This window comes from Staurois parvus, unplaced genomic scaffold (assembly GCF_062004578.1).
Source record: "Staurois parvus isolate SC_StPar_1 unplaced genomic scaffold, SC_StPar_1.0 ptg000607l, whole genome shotgun sequence".
NCBI classification, from domain to species: Eukaryota; Metazoa; Chordata; class Amphibia; order Anura; family Ranidae; genus Staurois; species Staurois parvus.
This window is the reverse complement of record NW_028318403.1, coordinates 4,398,668-4,419,450: the sequence shown is the minus strand read 5'-3', so window position 1 is coordinate 4,419,450 and position 20,783 is coordinate 4,398,668. Positions and strand designations below refer to the sequence as shown.

At 42.0% G+C, this 20,783-nt stretch overlaps 1 protein-coding gene across 6 annotated transcripts in view; it reads left to right on the top strand.

Annotated features, from left to right (window-relative positions):
- CBFB (core-binding factor subunit beta) overlaps positions 1–20,783 on the top strand; it is a 51,831-nt gene that overhangs the window by 4,335 nt on the left and 26,713 nt on the right. For all 6 annotated transcript variants that reach the window (XM_089692896.1, XM_089692900.1, XM_089692897.1 and 3 more), the window contains exons 2-3: positions 1,248–1,334; positions 2,541–2,657. In XM_089692896.1, coding sequence (XP_089549022.1) covers positions 1,248–1,334; positions 2,541–2,657 — 204 coding nt within the window. The remainder of the gene's footprint in view (positions 1–1,247; positions 1,335–2,540; positions 2,658–20,783) is intronic.

The window sequence follows — 20,783 nt, the reverse complement described above, 5'->3', positions numbered from 1 at the left end:
TAAATTTTCACTGGAACCCTGCTTTAAGAATGAATAGCATTCCCGTACGTCTCCATTAGAGCAATGCATTCTGACAGTGGGTGCCTGTTGGTGTGGGAACGCCTGCCATTTACACACATTCCTGCGCCCGCAATCATGGGAACCTAGCCTTAGATGCACACACCTTTGTAAAGGATCATACAAGTTGTTACATTTGTGAATGATGTTTGATACAAGCACAGTTGTATCAGCTTGTATACTTGTTACATAGTTTGTTCTCTTCATACACGCCAGGGGTTGGCAAACTTCAGCTCTACTGCTGTTGTGGAACTTCAGGTCCCACGGGGCACTTCAAGCATGATGGAACTTGTAGTTCCGCAACAGCTGGAGGGCCCAAATGTGCCTTTCCCTGCAGTAAGATATTTTGTTGGTGTTGATTTTGAGCAAGATTAGAAGTGTAAGGGCTCGTTCACACTAGGCTGTTTTACCAACGCTTGCCAAACGCCCCTATAGAGTTTGGCAAGCGTTGGTCCAGAGTTTGCGGAACGTTTTTTAACGCTCGGCAAACGCCGCATGTGCGGTTTAGCGGAGGTTGCTAGGCGTTTGCCGAGCGTTAACGCCCCACAAACGCCTATAATGCAGTTTGACTGGTGTTACCGCTCCGCAAACGCCCCGCAACTGCGTCGCAACCGCACCGCAAACGCCGGCCGGGCGTTTGCGGAGTGGCACCATAGACTAGAATAGGAGGCTTCAACGCCTCCTGACTCGACCAGAGGCATCCGTTTTGCCGCGACGCAAACGCTCCCGTTAGAACAGCACCATGTGCTGTAATGTGCAGAATTGGCAGAGGCGTTTGGGAAGCGGTAAAAACGCTTCCCAAATGCCTCTCTGCCGCCTGCACACAACGCTCGTGTGAACGTAGCCTAAAAGGGTTGAGGAGGCTGTATGTAGAGCGGATAATCTTTTTGGGAGACTGCAAGTGGGGGAATGGTTAGGCCAAGGCATGTCATTTGGGGAGACTGCACTTTGAGGAGATGATCATGTTTTATGGTGAGCAGAGAGGGGGATGTCGTCTTAGGAAGGAGGGGATCATGTTTGAGGAGGATTGTGTTTTGGGTAGACAGCCAATGAAGAGTGACATTTATGTCTTTGGAGAGACTGCAAAGAAGGGGGGAATGGCTCTTCTGGAGAGACTGTTAGGAGCAATCTGTATTACAAAGTATGTTATTACTGTTTTCACCGTGTCATTATATTTTGCATCATTTTAGATCAAATACACAGGATTTCGAGACCGACCGCACGAGGAACGGCAGGCACGTTTTCAGAATGCCTGCAGGGATGGCCGTTCTGAAATAGTAAGTATTTAAAGTGTTACTAAACCTACAATAGTAAAATCAGTTGGTATATGTAGTGAAGCATGCTTGTTATACTCACTGTGGAGCCTAAGGGGTTGATCCCGTCTTCTCTGAGCCTCCTCTTTTTCTACGGTCTCCAATCCATCTGCTGATAGTACAGAGCTCTATTTATTATTTATTACAGGTACTTATATAGCGCCGTCAATTTACGCTGCGCTTTACACATATATTGTGCATCCACATCAGTCCCTAACCTTCAAGGAGCATACAATCTAAAGTCCCTAACCTACATTCATACATATCCATACGAGGGCCAATTTAGACAGGATCCGATTAACCTACAGCATGTCTTTGGAGTGTGGGAGGAATCCGGAGTACCTGGAGGAAACCCAGGCAGGCACAGGGAGAACATGCAAACTTTGGACAGCACAGTGGCTTCCACCTGGCAGTACTAGGGTCTTTGGTTCGAATCCCAACCATGGCGCCACCTGCCTGGAGTACTCCAGTTTCCTCCTACACTCCAAAGACCTGCTGTAGGTTAATTGGATACTGTCTAAATTGGTCCTGGTATGGATATGTATGAATGTAGGTTAGGGACCTTAGATTGTACGCTCCTTGAGGGTTAGGGACTAATGTGGGTGCACAATATATGTATAAAGAGCTGCGTAAATTGACAGTGCTATATAAGTAACTGTAACATATAATAGGAGTCACTTTGCACATGCTCAGCTTAGTGTGTATGGCTAGAGCCTTTTTTTTTTTTTCCTTTGGGAGGGTGCATGTGATCAGCACAGGGCCAATCTGCACTGTCCATACAGAGGATCAGGGGTCATAGGACAGTCAAAGCAGAATGAAAACTCCTCCTACAAGCTTTAGCCAGTGCTCTGCTGGACAATGATAGAAGTCACAAGACTGCTGATGAGAAAAAGTATTTAGCAATTTATATTTACTAAGATAATTGCATTTCTGTGTACTGTGGGAGACCAGATATAGTGATGCAGGGTCCTGGGTTTAGCAACACTTTAAAGAAAAACTTTATTTGTATATCCATACAGAGGCTAAAATGTTATTCATTCATTACTTTGTATAAGGAAAGGAGTTATAACCATCCTGATTGTACACTAGAGCTGGGCTTGTCTTTGAAGAAGGCAATCACTTTGTATTATGCAGAAAATTGACCTGATGTCTATTGATTTTCTATTATAGGCATTTGTGGCCACGGGAACCAATCTTTCTCTGCAGTTTTTTCCAGCCAGTTGGCAAGGAGAGCCACGCCAAGCACCCACACGAGATTATGTGGACTTTGAGAGGGAGTCTGGCAAGGTAAACTGCGGTCCATTCGTTCGTTCGCTCAGTTCTGATATCACATTTATTTAGATGCTGTCCTGCTAAATGTTCTGCTAGCCTTGTATCCTGGGAACTTCCCTCTGTAAAGTTTCTGCACCAGAATTCCCAGCACAGCCCACTTCTTATAGACACCACAACTTACAACATGCATAAAGATATCTGTGCTGCAGTGGACTGATCAAAAATTGCAGACAAATTGGGGTGTACAGCAGCGGAAATGAGGGACAGGACTTGTTAAAACTTTGGCGAAGTACACACCTAGTGACCACAACTGGTTAATGCAGTCTGGCAAATGCAACTGCTATGCCTTGAGAAAGGGGTCCTGTGTACCCTTAAGGCTACGTTCACAGTAGCCTTGTTAGCAGGCGGCAGACAGGCGTTTGGGAAGCGTTTTTACCATTTCCCAAACGCCTGGGAAAATTCTGCACATTACACCACATGGTGCTGTTCAAACGGGAGCATTAGCATTGTGGCAAAACGGACGCCTCTGGTTGAGTCAGGAGGAGTTGAAGCCTCCTATTCAAGTCTATGGTGCTGCTCTGCAAACGCCCGGCCGGCGTTTGCGACAAGGTTGCGGAGCGTTTGCAGAGCGTTAACACCATTCAAACTTCATTATAGGCGTTTGTGGGGCGTTTTTAACGCTTGGCAAACGCCTAGCAACCACTGCTAAACCGCTCATGCGGCGTTTGTGGAGCGTTAAAAACGCTCCGCAAACGCCGGACCAACGCTTGTCAAACGTTATAGGGGCATTTGGCAAGAGTTGGAAAAACAGTCGTGTGAACGAGCCCCAAACCATCATGCCGATTATTTTTCTTTTTGATGGAATAAAAAAAAACCTGTTACTTATTTTGGAACTCTGGCCTTTCCTTGTATTGAACCTCTGCAGAGAGACCACTGCTTCTCCTCAGAAATCAAGGGTCCATCTCTGCAGCATGTTGGACAGAATTTTCTATCCAGGATATTGCTGATTTTAAAGAAAAATTGTAAAACGTTGCGTACCTTTTTGTTTTGATGTACCTAGAATGTATTTAGCTGATATAAACTGAAAATTCCATTGGGCTTTATGTCTGCAATGAAAAGTTTTTTCATAGGTGTTTGTTTCAAGACCAGTTTGTGAAAAATGTCTCTCTTGGTCAGGCTCAGCGTATAATCGTGTCTACAATTTGTCTATATTGAACATTTCATAAACCTAGTGAAATCCTAATTACGACATGCAATGGGGTGATGTACAAAAACTTGAGAGTGCAGATTCTGGTGCAGCTCTGCATAGAAACCAATTGGCTTCCAGGTTCTTTAGTCAAAGCTTACTTGAACAAGCTGATTGGCTACCATGCACAGCTGCACCAGATTTTGTACTCTCCAGTTTTAGTAAATCAACCCCAATGTATTCCTTTAACCCCTTTTTAGTTTAAGAATACTTAGCAATGAAACTGTCTGTTTGTTTTTTAGAATAAACTAGTTGATAGAGAAAGATTTACCATTAATTTCACCGAGCCGTGTTGAATATTTCACTTTTCATAGATCACAGCATAGTTGTATAATAAGGCAAGCCGTGAGTATAATACCAGCAGCACATGGAAAGATACTCAGGAGCTTAGTAAAAAGCATTGTGAATGCAAATAAAATAGGGTACCCTGAGATGATTTACTTTTGTGGTCATAGTCTGGGCTAGCTATATTGTCAGGAGAGACAGTTGGTTGAATCAGGATGATGTCACACTGATGAATCCCCAGGGTGCAGCTGAAAACTTCTGTAATGGGCATTGCAATTCTTGTTGGCCAGAACGCTGACTCAAGAATACAGTGAACATACCCCCATCTTGTTCGTTGCGCCGTTATTTTGAAATGCAGTGAGCTTATTACTGTCAGTACATGGTAAAGGTACTAAAAACAACAGTGAGTATTCTACTGCCCCCATATAGGAGTGTCAGGAACAACGTGATCCTGTATGTTAGGCTGGTCATACAGTATACACTTTTCTTATACGATTTTCCTTTTAGATTTACCAAAACCATATAATATGAGGTCAGACCTAAACACTTTCAATTTGTATGCAATCAGGCAGGCCCTTGCACTACATAGTTTAAGGTAAATCTGAAGGAAATTTGACTAAGAAAATTGTATAATGTATGGCCAGCCTTGGTTCACGATTTGAGCCTTGAATCAGCAGCATCCTCATCAGATTATCCTTCAAAGGATTTATGTTGTGTAATTTCCTTCCACTTGACTGGACACTACCGGCTGCTTTATCCTTAGCGGGGTGGCCAGTCCCTCATGGTCAGTGTGTCGTTTGGTTGGTGAATCTGCTGACATCGTCACTTTGGTATGTAAGGGTACAGTGGGCGGTGCTATGATGATAATAGTAATAATAGTGTAGAAACAAACATCCTAATGCATGATGGGATGTGTAGTTCATTGGAAGCTGTGGAGAGATAGGGGGGATGTTGTACAACGCCACTCTGTTCCTTCCATCATAGCCCGGGGGAGATTGGTAAGAAAAGCAGCTAGTGATGATAGTGATGACCTTACAGGCACTTCTATATTTGTTTTTTGTCTCCATTTGCATTTTTAGCGCAAAATCTGATCACTGGTAGAATGAAAGGAGCACTAATTAAAGTGAAACTACTCTGTATCTGAGCACCACAAACCAAAAACGCTATTTAATTTATTTTTAATATTGAAAGAAAATTAACCCATCCATCCATGTCTCCATACTTTATTTTGCTGATAAATCACTTTGAAAAATGCCCCCCCTAGCATTTCTGGCCGTGGCCATCTTGAGTAAGGGCAGATTCATGTAACATTTACTTCCTGGAATACATTTGCCTTTAGCACAGGCGTGCAGACAGGAGGGTGTGCTTAGCTGAGAAAACCCCTCCTTCCCTCCTGAAAACTACTGGGAGGTAGGACACTATTTTGGGCTGGAAACCAAGACGTAACGGAAGAAATGTAAACAAAATGTTTAAAACAAGTAAATATAATATACCTTCCTATCTATTTACTAATGCTAGAAGCATAGGGATTAAAAATATGTGGAAAGAAAGAGTAAATTTCCACTTTAAGGTTGGATGGTTTGTTGATTGTATCTTGGAGATCAGTTTTTTTATTTTATGTTGTAAATATTTTTATTAAAACATAGAAATTTGGGTTCAGAAAAATAAAAAGGAGGAGGGGATTAAGCAGTAAGAAAAAAATTAAAAAACAAAGTGTCATTAGTCTGTTACAATGCAACGGCTCTTATACTTAGACATGAACAGTATTAACTAGAAAAGTTACAATTTCTGGGGAAATTGTGTGAAATGTTCTTGCCTCCACCAGTAGTCTACAACTCACACTGTAGCTTTTGTCATTCTGCTGCTTGATCACACACCTGGGTTCCTATGGCAACTCACTCTACTGCAAGGGCAGAGATGAGCGGTTAAAAACAAACTGCTCCAACTTGCTCACTTCACTGGAGGTTGCCATTTTCAAACGGTTGTAGTTTAAAAATTATAAATGCTACACTGAAGAGCTTTATATTGTGAGAATCACAAGACCCAGACCTACAGTTTGATGCATAGTATGTCTCTGAAATATTACAAATGAAGGCACAGTCGCAGTTTAGATATTGCCCTTCAAATTTGAGGTGGCTAGAGTGGAGTTTCAATGAATGTCAATGGGTGGCGTGAGTTGCAAACAAATGGTCATATTGTGAAAACTATCAGGTCTATGGCTTAGCTGTGGACATTTTTGGTGGCAGCAGGGATAGCTGAACGTTTTGATATAAGACTTGTGTAGTTGGGCTTGAAAATGAGGGAGTGATGGCAGTTTAGAAATCGTGTCCTGATTTTTCAGCTCACACTCTCGCTTTTGTCATCTCCCACTCTAGTTTTGAACATTCTGCCATTCAGTTCTATGGGACCAATTTCACCACAAAAACGCCGATATTTCGTGAACCATTTGGCGAAACGTTCCACAAAGTAATAGCACACCAATCGGGAACAATCCGCACGTTTCGGTATTTTACTGTCTATGTAGTGTAAAAACTGTGGGAGGAGTTAGGGTGGTAAATTTGGCTTTAATAATAAGAATATATATGTGAGGTAACAGTAAGTGGTCTGCCATGCAAGAACACCTAATAATACGGATTCAAGAGGACTGAAGCAGTGAATAACTTCCAGCTATTAGTCAAGATAAGTAAATCCCCTGTATCACAAGTAAAGGCAAATAATACAATCACGTAATTCAAATGAGAAAATACTTGAAGCAGGGAGAGGAGAAGGAATGAAAGAGAGAAGAGAGCGAAAAAGAAAAAAAAAGGGGGGGGGGATAAGGGGGGACAATATTGGGCATAAGGACTCCTAACCCTTTGAGGACCAAGGGTCGTATTTGTCCCATGTTTGTAATTGCGTGTATCATCTGATTAAGAACTTAAAACTCTTTTTTTTGGTTTGAGTCAAAATATTAGTTCTTATCAACAAACAAATGGATCTACCTTTTTGCCAATTATTTCATGAGATGGCTTAGTTACAGCAACTGAAGTGTACGAACTTTAAAAACAAAAAAATCGATTCTTTTGGCGTTCTAAAACCTTACGGTCCTCAAAGGGCTAAGTGGGAAGAGGAGGGGAAAAAATACCAACAGTTGCTAAATTTCCTTATGAGGGGGGACTCCAAATTAGACAAAAGTGAAGAAGGGGTAGACTGGGGAGTAAGCTGTTAAAGAGATGAAATCAACTGGGACCTTGTAGGTGAGGGAGTCAGTTGTGGAGCTTATCCGAAGATAACCATATATACCATCATTTCTTGTGGTTTTCCCAATTTTCTGATTCCTTAGCCTGCATTTCCTCCATCAGCATGATATCTGGAGATCAGATATATATTTATATTTATTTTGCCAAGTTTACTGGGACTACACTGTATTGTAGTAGCTTTTCCTGGAGTACAAATACATAGGAGCACAAATTGTATCTGTTCTGTACACAGGTTAATCATCTACTTCCCTCTTGCCTGATCTGTCAAACCGAGCCCCCTACTCAATTTTGTGGTTGACAAGGCTTTCCCCACACAGCAGGAAAACCAAAGATGTTTTCCTGGGGGGGTGGGGAGTAACCAATCAGAGGGTCTTGGCCTATGGTCTTTTTTAATCACTTATCTTGGACTGTCATCTTTTAAGGATGTGGTGGAATGACTGGCTTATCAGTAACTTCTCTTTCATTTACAACACACAATAAAATAATGTTATCTGAAATTATACAATTTCTGTGATGATGTTCTATAATTATTACAATAATTTTGATTAATGTGGCACAGTGAAATTCCATGCTGTTGTAAGTCACATTGGTTTTCACAATGCGTTGTCTGCTTTCAGCAGGTTATTGGCTACATCTCTACCAGCACAGTCTAAAGGTGGAAATCCTTCCACTCTGTAAATGGTATTGACTGGCTTGGATCACACTGCTTGTTTTTCTGTCAATCAGCTGTATTTAGAATTCTTTCCAAGACTGATAAAATGTTGGGCTGATTAGCCTTTCTGCTGCAGCATTGCACCAGCCTTGGAAAAGTATTGAAAGCAGTAGCCAAGGCTGGAGCTGGAAAACACTGGAAATTAGTTGGCAAGTCTAAGTGCTCTGTTTCTGGGGTTACAAGCAGTGTGACTCCTGCTGGTTTTATACGCTTCCTAAGAAAAGGGGCTTTCCATATCTAATCTAATAAGACCACATTCCCCAAAAGCAGATCTAAAGTCTGAGATCAGGTGTACAATTCAAATCTCACCCATTGGCTGAACAAAGAATTTTCGTTGCTGTTTGTTGCATCTTTTCAAAGACAGTAGTTCCTGTCTGTTATGTTTTGGCGCTGTACAGTCAGCAGTATCCAATGAATGCTCCAAGGCCTAAACATTTTTCTTAATAAACATGTAACACAGATGTACAAATGTTCTCAATGTGTGATCATGTTTTAAAGAGTATCTGGTCAGTGGATGTTGAGCTACGAAAAGGCAGGCAGAAGGCACATGACAAGCCACCAGTATTGCCTGTGCTTACTCTACAGCTGATCTTTTCCCTGGACTGCCTTACTGTACCCGTATCCCTGCGTGGAAGCTGCCATCTTAGTAAAGGCAGAACCTTGCTTACTTAGGTTTTTTTTTCTTGTTCAGCGTTTTTTTTGATTTTGGAAAAATGCAGACACTGGGTAACAAAGCATATTGGGATTTACAGATATGGTTGCATACATGAAAGTGCTAGGTATACAAAAAATGGGAATGAACCAAGAGGGAAGAGAATTTACCAGATGAATAAAAGAAAAACGAGACCGTGAGAGTGGATTTTGGAGCTCCTTATTCATGTTGGCTAAAAAGGGGTTGATTTACTAAAGGTAAATGCACTGTAACTGCAGTTGCTTAAGATCCAAGGGGAAGCTCTGAAATGAGACAAAGTTCTGCTGATTGCTTTCATCCAGTCATATGCAAGCAAAATGCTGTTTATTTTCCTTGCATGTTCCCCTCAGATCTAGAGAAGCTGCACGTTCAGTGCACTGCCTGTTTGCCTTTAGTAAATCAACCCCAAAGTGTACACGTGCTAGGGTTAAAGAAATTGAGAAGTAGAAGGTCTGAGGAGAAAACGGGTAGGAGAAAATAGAGGAAGGGAGGGTAGGGGTATCCTGGAGATAAGCTGCGGTCTGGCCTCGTTGGGGTAGAGGAGGCTTATAAGAACAAGGATTCATCAAGCTATGGCAAGTAATGGGTTACCCAAGGGCTCCATAAGCACTCATATTTCTGAACTTTGCTTCCTCCTGTTGTAAACTACCCCTCCGATAATTGGAATCTGTTGAGTGATGGAGCAATAAACAAACGGCAGAAGAGGTGAAGAAATGTTAGATTGGCAGAATAAAGTGATATATACTGTAGGCTAAATGTTGTCTTATTTAAAAAAAAAAAAAAGGTTATACTTGCTTGCTCTGTGCAATGTCATTGCACAGAGTGGTCCATTACCTTCTCTTTGGTGGTCCCCTGTTAGGGCTTTGTACTCATTCTGCCCATTAGCAAGCCATGTGCTATGGGGGCATCAGTGCAGGTACATTCCCGAACCAGGCTGTACACACACACACACACACACACACACACACACACACACACACACACACACACACACACACACACACACACACACACACACACACACACACACACACACACACACACACACACACACACACACACACACACACACACACACACACACACACACACACACACACACACACACACACACACACACACACACACACACACACACACACACACACACACACACACCAAACCACGCCCCCGTTCTCCCCTCACAGGAGTTAGACTGGCAGGAGCATAAAGCTTCTCTGCTCTGTATCTCCTGTGAGTCCAGGAAGAGAGGAGAGCAGTGCCAGGACAGTGCTTGATCAGTGAGAGGAGACATGTAAGTGTTTCGGAATGGGGGGGGGGGGGACAGTTAGTGGGACTTTTTTTTTTTTTTACCTTAATGCAGTGAATGCATTAGTGTAGAAAAAAACCAACTTCTAGAATCACTTTAACTTCTTGCCAACCGCAGATAGCCGAATGATGGCTACACTGCGGCTGGCCAGTTCTGGGAGGGCGTCCATATGACGTCCTCCCAGAACGCACTCTTCCTCGCAGAGATCTCGGCGAGGAAAGTACGGCCGAGAACCGGCAGTTGTCAGAGCAGGGATCGGCACCGATCATCACAGCTGATCACGTGATGTGGTAAAAGGCCAATAACAGCGGCCTTTTACCACGTAATCAGCTGTGTCCAATGAGACGCTGATTACCGGGAAATGCAATTGCCGGTTCTCGGCTGCACTTTCCTCACGCTGTTAGAGCGCAAGGAAAGTACTGCCGAGAACCGGCAGTTGTCAGAGCAAGGATCGGCACCGATCATCAGGGCACTGAAGATCGGTGCCTAGCAGTGCTGCCCACCAGTGCCCAGCGGTGCCACCCACCAGTGCCCAGCAGTGCCACCCAGCAGTGCACCCACCTGTGCTCAGAAGTGCCACCCACCTGTGCTCAGAAGTGCCACCTACCTGTGCCCAGCATTGCCACCCACCTGTGCCCACCCACCTGTGCCCACCAGTGCCACCCACCAGTGCCCATCAATGCAGTGCTGCCAGTCAGTGCCACCAGTCAATACCCAGCGGTTGCGCCAGTCAATGCCTAGCAGTGCCACCAGTCAGTGCCCAGCAGTGATGCCAGTCAGTGCCACCTATCAGTGCTGTCTATCAGTATCCATCATCAGTGCCGCCTATCTGTGCCGTCTATCAGTGCCGCCTATCTGTGCCACCTCATTAGTGCTGTCTATCAGTATCCATCATCAGTGCCGCCTATCTGTGCCGTCTATCAGTGCCGCCTATCTGTGCCACCTCATTAGTGCTGTCTATCAGTATCCATCATCAGTGCCGCCTATCTGTGCCGTCTATCAGTGCCGCCTATCTGTGCCACCTCATTAGTGCTGCCTATCAGTGCCTCCTCATTAGTGATGCCTATCAGTGCTGCCTATCAGTGCCCTTCAGTGCTGCCTCATCAATGCACATCAGTGAAGGAGAAAAATTACCTGTTTGAAAAATTTTATAATAGAAACAAAACATTTTTTTTTTCAAATTTGTTTGCACTTTTTTTGTTTATAGCGCAAAAAGTAAAGCACCCAGCAGCGATTAAATACCACCAAAAGAAAGCTCTATTTGTGAGAAAAAAAATTATAAAAATTTCATATGGGTACAATCTTGCATGACCGCGCAATTGTCAATCAAAGTGCAACAGCGCTGAAAGCTGAAAATTGGCCTGGTAAAGAAGGGGGTATAAGTGCCCGGTAGGCAAGTGGTTAAGCAGGAACAGGGAGATCCTAAATCCAGCCATAGATGAAGTGATTTTCTTTCCCACGCCTGCGGAACCATTGTGTTCTCCTAGCAGGGGGAGCAGTCCCTGCCGGGAGAACACGGTGATTATTGCTAGTAGCTACAATCCAGTTGGGTACAATCAGCCTGCCTATAGATGGTTCGAATCTTGGCCAATTCCTGCTGAACTGACCGAGATTTGAACCATCTGTGACCAGTTTTACATTTCAACTTTCATTCCAAGAATGAGAGCATTGAACAACGGAGCAGTAACATCACTAAATCACACTCCAGATCTCCTGAGCCTAGCACTCAAAGTGCTTTAGATGGTCTAATACTGCAGATATACAGCTAATAGACTAAAGCCACAGGAATGGCTAAGGCCAGGAAGTGCACTACTATTTCTTTCTTTTTTTTTTTTAGAAGGAATGTTAGGCAAAAGGTATCATTTTCAGGACACTATGAATATTTCTAGATGTTCCCTGTAATCTAGAACATATTTATTTTTTGAGTCTAGGTTAACTTTGAAAAGCTCTACTTCGTGGCCAGTCTATTGTTCTACAGTATATGCAGATGGGGCCCCCATGTTTTCTCATGTACAGATTCTACTTTGTGCTTTGTGATGCTACATAATGGTTGTACTTTATTGCTGCATATCCCAATGCAAATGTAAGTGTTGGTGCACTGTACACAAGCAACATGTCTAGATTTGGCACTCTCCAAAGCGATATGTGCTTTTAACTCCGTAAAGAGAGTGCTTAAAGTGTACTTCACCTTTTTGGACAAAATGAAAAAGTGAATTAACACTGTACACCCCCATGGTTCTCGCTGTACTCACCTCTGTGGATGATGAGCTGTCAGCTCTGTCAGAAGAACCGTGTCATGCATACCTTTTTTGTTCTATATGTGCTGCTCAGCAGACAGTGTGAACGAGCCCTAAGGCCTGGTAAGCTTCAATAAATTAGATTTTTGTTCTTAGATTTAGATATCCTTTAACTACTATTCTATACAACTATTGTGGTGTGTTTGCTGCCACAAGCTATTCCTTTAAAAAGTGTACTTGCCCATTTTAATCCCAGTAGACAGATGGCGAATACACTTTGCATAAATTGTGACTGGTGCTCAAAGGTAGCAGTCAGAGGAATAGTTTACATTTGAAAAGGTGATGTTGTTTTTGACCTAAGGATGTGAGATCAGCTGTTAAAGATTTGGTAACTGTGCTATGTCCTCTTTATAGAAGTGTGTCATTAAGCAAACAATGGCATTAACAAATGTGGAGCACAGGCTGCCCTAGGTAAGGCTGATGAAAGCTGTAGCTGCAGGCAGATAGTCTTAATGTCTTTTGAAGTGGGGATTTGCCATATTTGTTTCTTAAAAGGACATAGTTACCAGTGCAGCTCCAAAATGAGGATCTACCACTGTAAAGTTTCATTGACCGTTTCTGCTTTTTACTGCTCCTGCATTGATATCTACAGGTGAAACTCGAAAAATTAGAATATCGTGCAAAAGTTCATTTATTTCAGTAATGCAACTTAAAAGGTGAAACTAATATATGAGATAGACTCATTACATGCAAAGCAAGATAGTTCAAGCCGTGATTTGTCATAATTGTGATGATTATGGCTTACAGCTCATAAAAACCCCAAATCCACAATCTCAGAAAATTAGAATATTACATGCAATCAATAAAACAAGGATTGTACATAGAACAATATCGGACCTCTGAAAAGTATAAGCATGCATATGTACTCAGTACTTGGTTTGGGCCCCTTTTGCAGCAATTACTGCCTCAATGCGGCGTGGCGTGGAAGCTATCAGCCTGTGGCACTGCTGAGGTAGTATAGAAGACCAGGATGCTTCAATAGCGGCCTTCAGCTCTTCTGCATTGTTCGGTCTCATGTCTATCATCTTTCTCTTGGCAATGCCCCATAGATTCTCTATGGGGTTCAGGTCAGGCGAGTTTGCTGGCTAATCAAGCACAGTAATCCTACTGTCTTTGAACCAGGTTTTGGTGCTTTTGGCAGTGTGGGCAGGTGCCAAGTCCTGCTGGAAAATGAAGTCCGCATCCCCATAAAACTCATCTGCGGAAGGAAGCATGAAGTGCTGCAAAATCTCCTGGTAGATGGTTGCGTTGACCCTGGACTTAATGAAGCACAGTGGACCAACACCAGCAGATGACATGGCTCTCCAAATCAACACAGACTGTGGAAACTTCACACTGGACTTCAAGCATCTTGCAGTGTGCGCCTCTCCATTCTTCCTCCATACTCTGGGTCCTTGGTTTCCAAATGAGATGCAAAAGTTGCTCTAATCAGAAAAGAGAACTTTGGACCACTGAGCAACAGACCAGGTCTGTTTTTCTTTAGCCCAGGTAAGACGCTTCTGATGTTGTTTGTTGTTCAGGAGCGGCTTGACAAGAGGAATACGACATTTGAAGCCCATGTCCAGGATCCGTCTGTGTGTGGTGGCTCTTGATGCACTGACTCCAGCCTCAGTCCACTCCTTGTGAAAGTCCCCAACACATGACTGGCCTTTTCCTGACAATCCTCTCCAGGCTGCGGTCATCCCTGCTGCTTGTGCACCTTTTTCTTACACACTTTTCCCTTCCACATAACTTTCTATTATTGTGCTTTGATACAGCACTTTGGGAACATCCAACTTCTTTTGCAATTATCTTTTGAGGCTTTCCCTCCTTATGGAGGGTGTCAATGATGGTTTGCTGCACAACTGTCAGGTCAGCAGTCTTTCCCATGATTGTGATTCCTACTAAACCAGACTTAGAGACCATGTAAAGGCTCAGGAACCCTTTGCAGGTGTTATGGCTTAATTAGCTGATTAGAGTGGGACACTTTGAGCCGAGAATATTGCACCTTTTCACAATATTCTAATTTCCTGAGATTGTGGAATTGGGGTTTTCATGAGCTGTAAGCCATAATCATCACAATTATGACAAATCACGGCTTGAACTATATTGCTTTGCATGTAATGAGTCTATCTCATACTGTATATTAGTTTCACCTTTTAAGTTGCATTACTGAAATAAATTAACTTTTGCATCCTAGATTGTAAGCTCGAAAGAGCAGGGCCCTTGATCCCCTCATGTTTTGCTTTGTATTGTTGTTGTTCTGTCACATGTTCTGTCCCCCTTTGTAATGTACAGCGCTGAGCGAACTATTGGCGCTTTATAAATACTGTATTATATTAATAATAATCAAATTTTTTGAGTTTCACCTGTATAAGAGTGAGAGGGTGTTTTTTCTTTCAGTTTTGTTATGTTGCAGCCTGATACTACAGTTGTTTAAATTAATGTTCCCCCTTATTAATCTACACTTGTTACCCCCATATTGACAAAGCAAAAACAGAATTTTAGAAATGTCTGAGTTCATTTCAAAATAAAAAACTGAAATATCACATTGGCAATGATCAAGAGAATTGGAACGCACCTGAGCTATATGTCAATTGTTGTTTCAAAGGGTCTCCAATGTAATCTTTTTAATTCAGCAGTTCCAAAATTCTGTTTTCACTTTGTCATTATGGGGTACTGAGTGTAGATTAATGAGAAAATAAATTAATTTAAACAACTGTAGTATCAGGTTGCAACATAATAAAATTAAAAAAGTGAAGGGGGTCTGAATACTTTCTAAGTGCACTGTATATGTGTTTGTAGGACCCAGTGGGGTTGATTTACTAAAATTGGAGAGTGCAAAATGTGCATAGAAACCAGTCTGCTTCCCTTTTTTTTTTCCTCTTAAAGCTTAATTGAATAAGCTGAAGTTAGAAGCTGATTGCCTACCATGCACAGCTGCACCAGATTTTGCACTCTCCAGTTTTAGTAAATAAACCCCTGTATGTGTGTATACATGTGTGTGTATATATGTGTGTGTGTGTATATATATATATATATATATATATATGATGTCACAGATGATACTACTTTCCATTCACTGAAACAAAAACGCCTGAGCTTGCATACACATGCAAAAACATTGGCAAAACATTTCAAAGACACCTATTTAAGTCAACAAAAACATACAAGGACTTTTCAAAATTGCCTGGAAAATGCTTGGCTCGGATGTGAATGGGGGCTGCGGGTGTAGCTAGGTGTGGATGTGAAAGATTATTTTGCATGTGTCTGGGTGCCCATGAAATGCTTCTCTTCTCTAAGTGGGTAATATGTTCGTTGGCTTGTAGAGTTTATGTAAAAGAGTCATTACTAGTTTCAGGGGGCTAGGGACTGCTCTGGATTGCAGGTGAGTATTGCAACCTGAGCTGCTGCACCTTTTTTTTTTTTTTTTTTTTTTTTTTTTTTTTAATTTCCAGGGGGTCTATTTATATTTTAACTTTATGTAATTTTTTTCATTTTTTGTGTCCCAATGGGGAGATTTCCCTTCACTTTCTGTCCCATAACCAAAACAGGAAGTATGAGGAAATCCCACCAAAGCGATTAAATCCCAAGGGTGTCACCAGAACTAGTGTCCCCATCAAAAGATTTCTCCACTAATATGGTTTTCGTGTCGGTCCAAAATTTGTGGTTTTCACGATAACAGTAAACAGCACAAATAGAGCGGTTGAATCTCCCTGATGTGGGCACAGATAACAACAACTCGACAGGGGCTCTAATCCCACTCCATTCTATCCAAAACTGGAGAAAAAGATTTTTTGCCTTAATTTCTCAGAGCTGGGATTGTGATATGAAGCTAAGGTTGGCACATCTAGGTTTACTGAGGTTTACTGATTAGCATTCGAACAAGGCACTTAAAGGCAGACCTGTAATAAAGAATTTAAATGAAGAAATACCAAGTCAGCTACCTGACATTGTGTAAGTTTACTTGAGACTTTATCCTGACTATTGCTTTCCTTTAAAGCAGTGTTATTGTCAGATTATAGATATTCTGAGCACAGAATCACCGGAGCGCTCTCCTGGAACCTATTAATCACTGTCATCCAGAACACCATCATTGCTGACTCTTGTTGGAGGAGGAGGAACATAATCATTGAGCTGGAGGGATAATAAATCATGTTTTTGAGAGATCCTGGTGAATTCACATTATTATAGGTAACAAACAATTGAACATAATCTGACCCATCTAAAATTGCTGTTCTTCATGGAAAGATCTGAACCTTAATTCTTACATGGCTTGGTACTTTCTTTTCTTATGCCTCTGGCATGTCTAACTGTATAAAAAGCCTTTCGCTAAGGCAAACAAGCTGGTAGCCTATACCTGCTATACTATTTGGTTTACATAGTTGCATAGTTAAATTGAAAAAAGTCCATAGAGTCCTACCAATAGAATAAAATACAGGGGAAAAAATTATTTCCTGATCCCCCTAAAGCAATCCGATACTCCCTGGATCAACATTCTCTGGTGTTATAACTTATACAGTGTTATTCTGTGCATTTAGGAATGCATGGAGCTTTTTTATTTATGTATTTTTTCTGTTTATATATTTTTTTTTTTTTTAACTGAGCTGGCTAGAATTAGTTCCTGAGGCAGTCTGTTTCACACTTTCACAGCTGGTACTGGGAAGAAGCCTTTCTGTATGTAAAGGTTATTCTTCTTCTCTGCAAGACATAGAATTCCGCATTGTCCCTTGTATTGACCTTAAAGTGACTAATTTGCAAAAGGTTTCACTATATGGACCATTTACTGTATGTGTTTATACATGTGATCTAATCTCCTCCTGATCTCCTCTTTGCGTGGGAGAATACATTGCTGAGCTCCTCTATACCTATTATCAGTTGCCCTTCTCTGCACTCTCTGCAGTTCCTTGATATCCAATTATATCAAGGTGGGAGTTTCACAGAACCGTCTGACAAGGGCAGCAGCTCCATCCAAAAGGACTGTAGAAATCCCTTAGATTGTACGCCCCTTGAGGGTTAGGAACTGATGTGAATGTACAATATACAGTTGTGTTCAAAATAATAGCAGTCAGACATCACTAACCTGATCAATCACTGTTTTTGGTATAAATTATATTTCTACATGGCAAATAATTTACTAGCAGGTGTAATAGAGTAATAGAAATCCAACAGACCCAACAGTCATGACATGCATGCTGCTGATTCTGTGTAATTGAATCACTAATTGAAAGGGGCATGTTCAAAATAATAGCAGTGTGGAGTTCTATTAGTGAGGTCATTCATTCTTTGAAAAACAGGGGCCAATTATTGCCTTTATTTAAGGAAGGAAGGCAGCAAATGTTGTACATGCTGGTTACAGTGCATTTCTCTCTGAAATTCTGAGGAAAATGGGTCGTTCCAGACATTATTCAGAAGAATAGCGTACCTTGATTAAAAAGTTGATTGGAGAGGGGAAAACGTATAAAGAAGTGCAGAAAATGATAGGCTGCTCAGCTAAAATGATTGCAAATGCTTTAAAATGGCAAGCAAAACCTGAAAGACGTGGAAGAAAGCAAAAAACTACCATTCGAATGGATAGAAGAATAGCCAAAATGGCAAGGACTCAGCGAACAATCAGCTCCAGGAAGATCAAAGAAGGTGTAAAGTTCCCTGTGAGTACTGTTACAATTAGAAGACGCCTATGTGAAGCCAAGCTATCTGCAAGAAGCCCCCGCAAAGTCCCACTGTTGAGAAAAAGACATGTGCTGAAGAGGTTACAATTTGCCAAAGAGCACATTGACTGGCCTAAAGAGAAATGACACAACATTTTGTGGACTGATGAAAGTAAGATTGTTCTTTTTGGGTCTAGTGGCCGGAGACAGTTTGTCAGACGACCCCCAAACACTGAATTCAAGCCACAGTACACTGTGAAGACAGTGAAGCATGGTTGTGCAAGCATCATGATATGGGGATGTTTCTCATACTACGGTGTTGGGCCTATTTATCGCATACCAGGGATCATGGATCAGTTTGAATACATCAGAATACTTGAAGAGGTCATGCTGCCTTATGCTGAAGAGGAAATGCCCTTGAAATGGGTGTTCCAACAAGACAACGACCCCAAACACACCAGTAAACGTGCAACATCTTGGTTCCAGACCAACAAGATTGACGTTATGGAGTGGCCAGCCCAATCCCCGGATCTTAATCCAATAGAAAACTTGTGGGGTGACATCAAAAATGCAGTTTCTGAGGCAAAACCAAGAAATAGAGAAGAACTGTGGAATGTAGTCCAATCATCCTGGGCTGGAATACCTGTTCACAGGGGCCAGAAGTTGGGTGACTCCATGCAACACAGATGTACAGCAGTTCTCAGAAATAGTGCTTATACAACTAAATATTCATTAAGTGATTCAAAGGAAAGCAAAATCTTCAAACATTTTTCAGTTTATATAGTGAATGTTTGAGTTTGTAAAGAAGAATACAAACACTGCTATTTTTTTGAACAGTCTAATATTCACTTTTCTTCAATTTTTTTTTAGAGGAAAAACACAAATTTGATATATTTTTCTTCATGTTTTGATTTGGAATAGAATGTGTAGTGTTCCCAATGCATTTGTGTGTATGGAAATAAAAGATATTAGAAGGATTTTGAGCTTTATTCACTTTTTTCAACACACTGCTATTATTTTGAACACAACTGTATATGTAAAGTGCTGCGTACATTGACGGCGCTATATAAGTACCTGTGATAAATAAATCTGCTGCAGCTGGTTGATATGGATAATTTAAATCCCAGACTCTTTTCAAAGTGTATGCATAGCCCTTTTTGATTAGAGTAATGATGTTTTTGTCCCTGATAGGTGGTTTTTACCCTCTTTGTTCCAATAACCATATCCTCAGGGCCAGGACAAGGGGGTGGGCAGGAGGGTGCAGTTGCCCCAGGTGAGGTGGGGAGGGGCACTGCGTTGAGAGTTCCTATGCACAAGCTGTCAGGAGTAGTGACAGCAGCTGCAGAGTAACACACCTTTGTGCTGGGGATGAGAGCATTTATGCTAGAAGGGGGAGGGGAAAAAAAGAGTAATGCCAGGAGGGGGGTTCTGGGAGGATGGTGTATGGAATATGTGCTAGGAGGGGGGATTTGGGGGGGGGGGGGGATTTGTACTTGGAGGCAGTAGTTGTACTGGATGAGGGGGATTTTTTTGTTTGGGGAGAATTTTGGCTTGCAAAGGGAATTTCTGCTTTGGGATAAACATGCAGATTTTTTTTAATGGGGGGGGGGGGGGGCGGCAAGGGAATTTTTGCTGACATAAAATGCTCATTCATTTTGAGGAGGGGGGGGAGGCGGGCGCCGTTTGCCATCTTTTTCCTGGGCGCTAGATGACCTTGTCCCAGCACTGATCAAAACAGAAGAGAATGTGCCCAAAGTGCACCCATACAGCAATAAATACACTGAGATATGACTTACTTACACATATAGAAGTAGTTAAATGCTATTTATTGCTCCCAAGGGATCTAAGGCTAACTGTAGAACTCTGACACCAGAGGGGTTAAAATAAAGCGCTTACAATAGCTTCTATTCACAGGTACTTTTAGATGGATCTATTTAAATTGAATGCGTTTTCTGATTTGTAAAGTTGCAATGGTTTAGGCCTCATGCACACTGCTGTTCATAAATGAGGCCAGGAGCTTTTAGCACTTACTTCGCCATAGCCCTTGAACTCAACTCAATAAATCCTAGGTGTCCATGCATACATAGGCCTTTAACAGAGTGTCAAAAGTACTTCAAGACTTCATTTGCTATTAGCAAACTATTTTGGAATGAATGGACTTTACTGAATGAAAACCATATACACAGTTAGAAATTTGTGCATTCGAGAAACATTTTCTAACCTGCAACTTGAAAATTTTCATCACTGAGGTCTAAAATGAATCTTGATTAGACCCCACAAATGATTAGAAAAATAAAGGCACATTCTTACAGGGTACTTACAATGAAAAATGTCAAAAGAAATTCTACTAGTGTTTACCCATCTTTGGGCTCATTTCTACATGCCTTGCGGAGTGGGTGCTCTAGGCAAGCTTCATATGCATCCAGACCACCCCAGGTAATGCCCACATGCAGGGCTGCAATTATAAACCACGGGGCCCCATACAGCCAACTTTACAGTCCCCCCCCCCCCCCTCCCAAATGCTTTTTATGAATGAACACATAGGTGATCGGTATTGGTCACTCATTGTGTTCATTTAAGAAGGGGCTGGTAAATGTGACATATTTCCTTTCCTCACTCTCCATCCTGAAGGATCCTATTGTGTGCTTACAGTGGGAAGAAGAGGAGGGAAGCCGGCAGCACTTGCGGGGGTAGGGGCACACAGTGAGGCCTGGGCAACGGGGAAACGTATG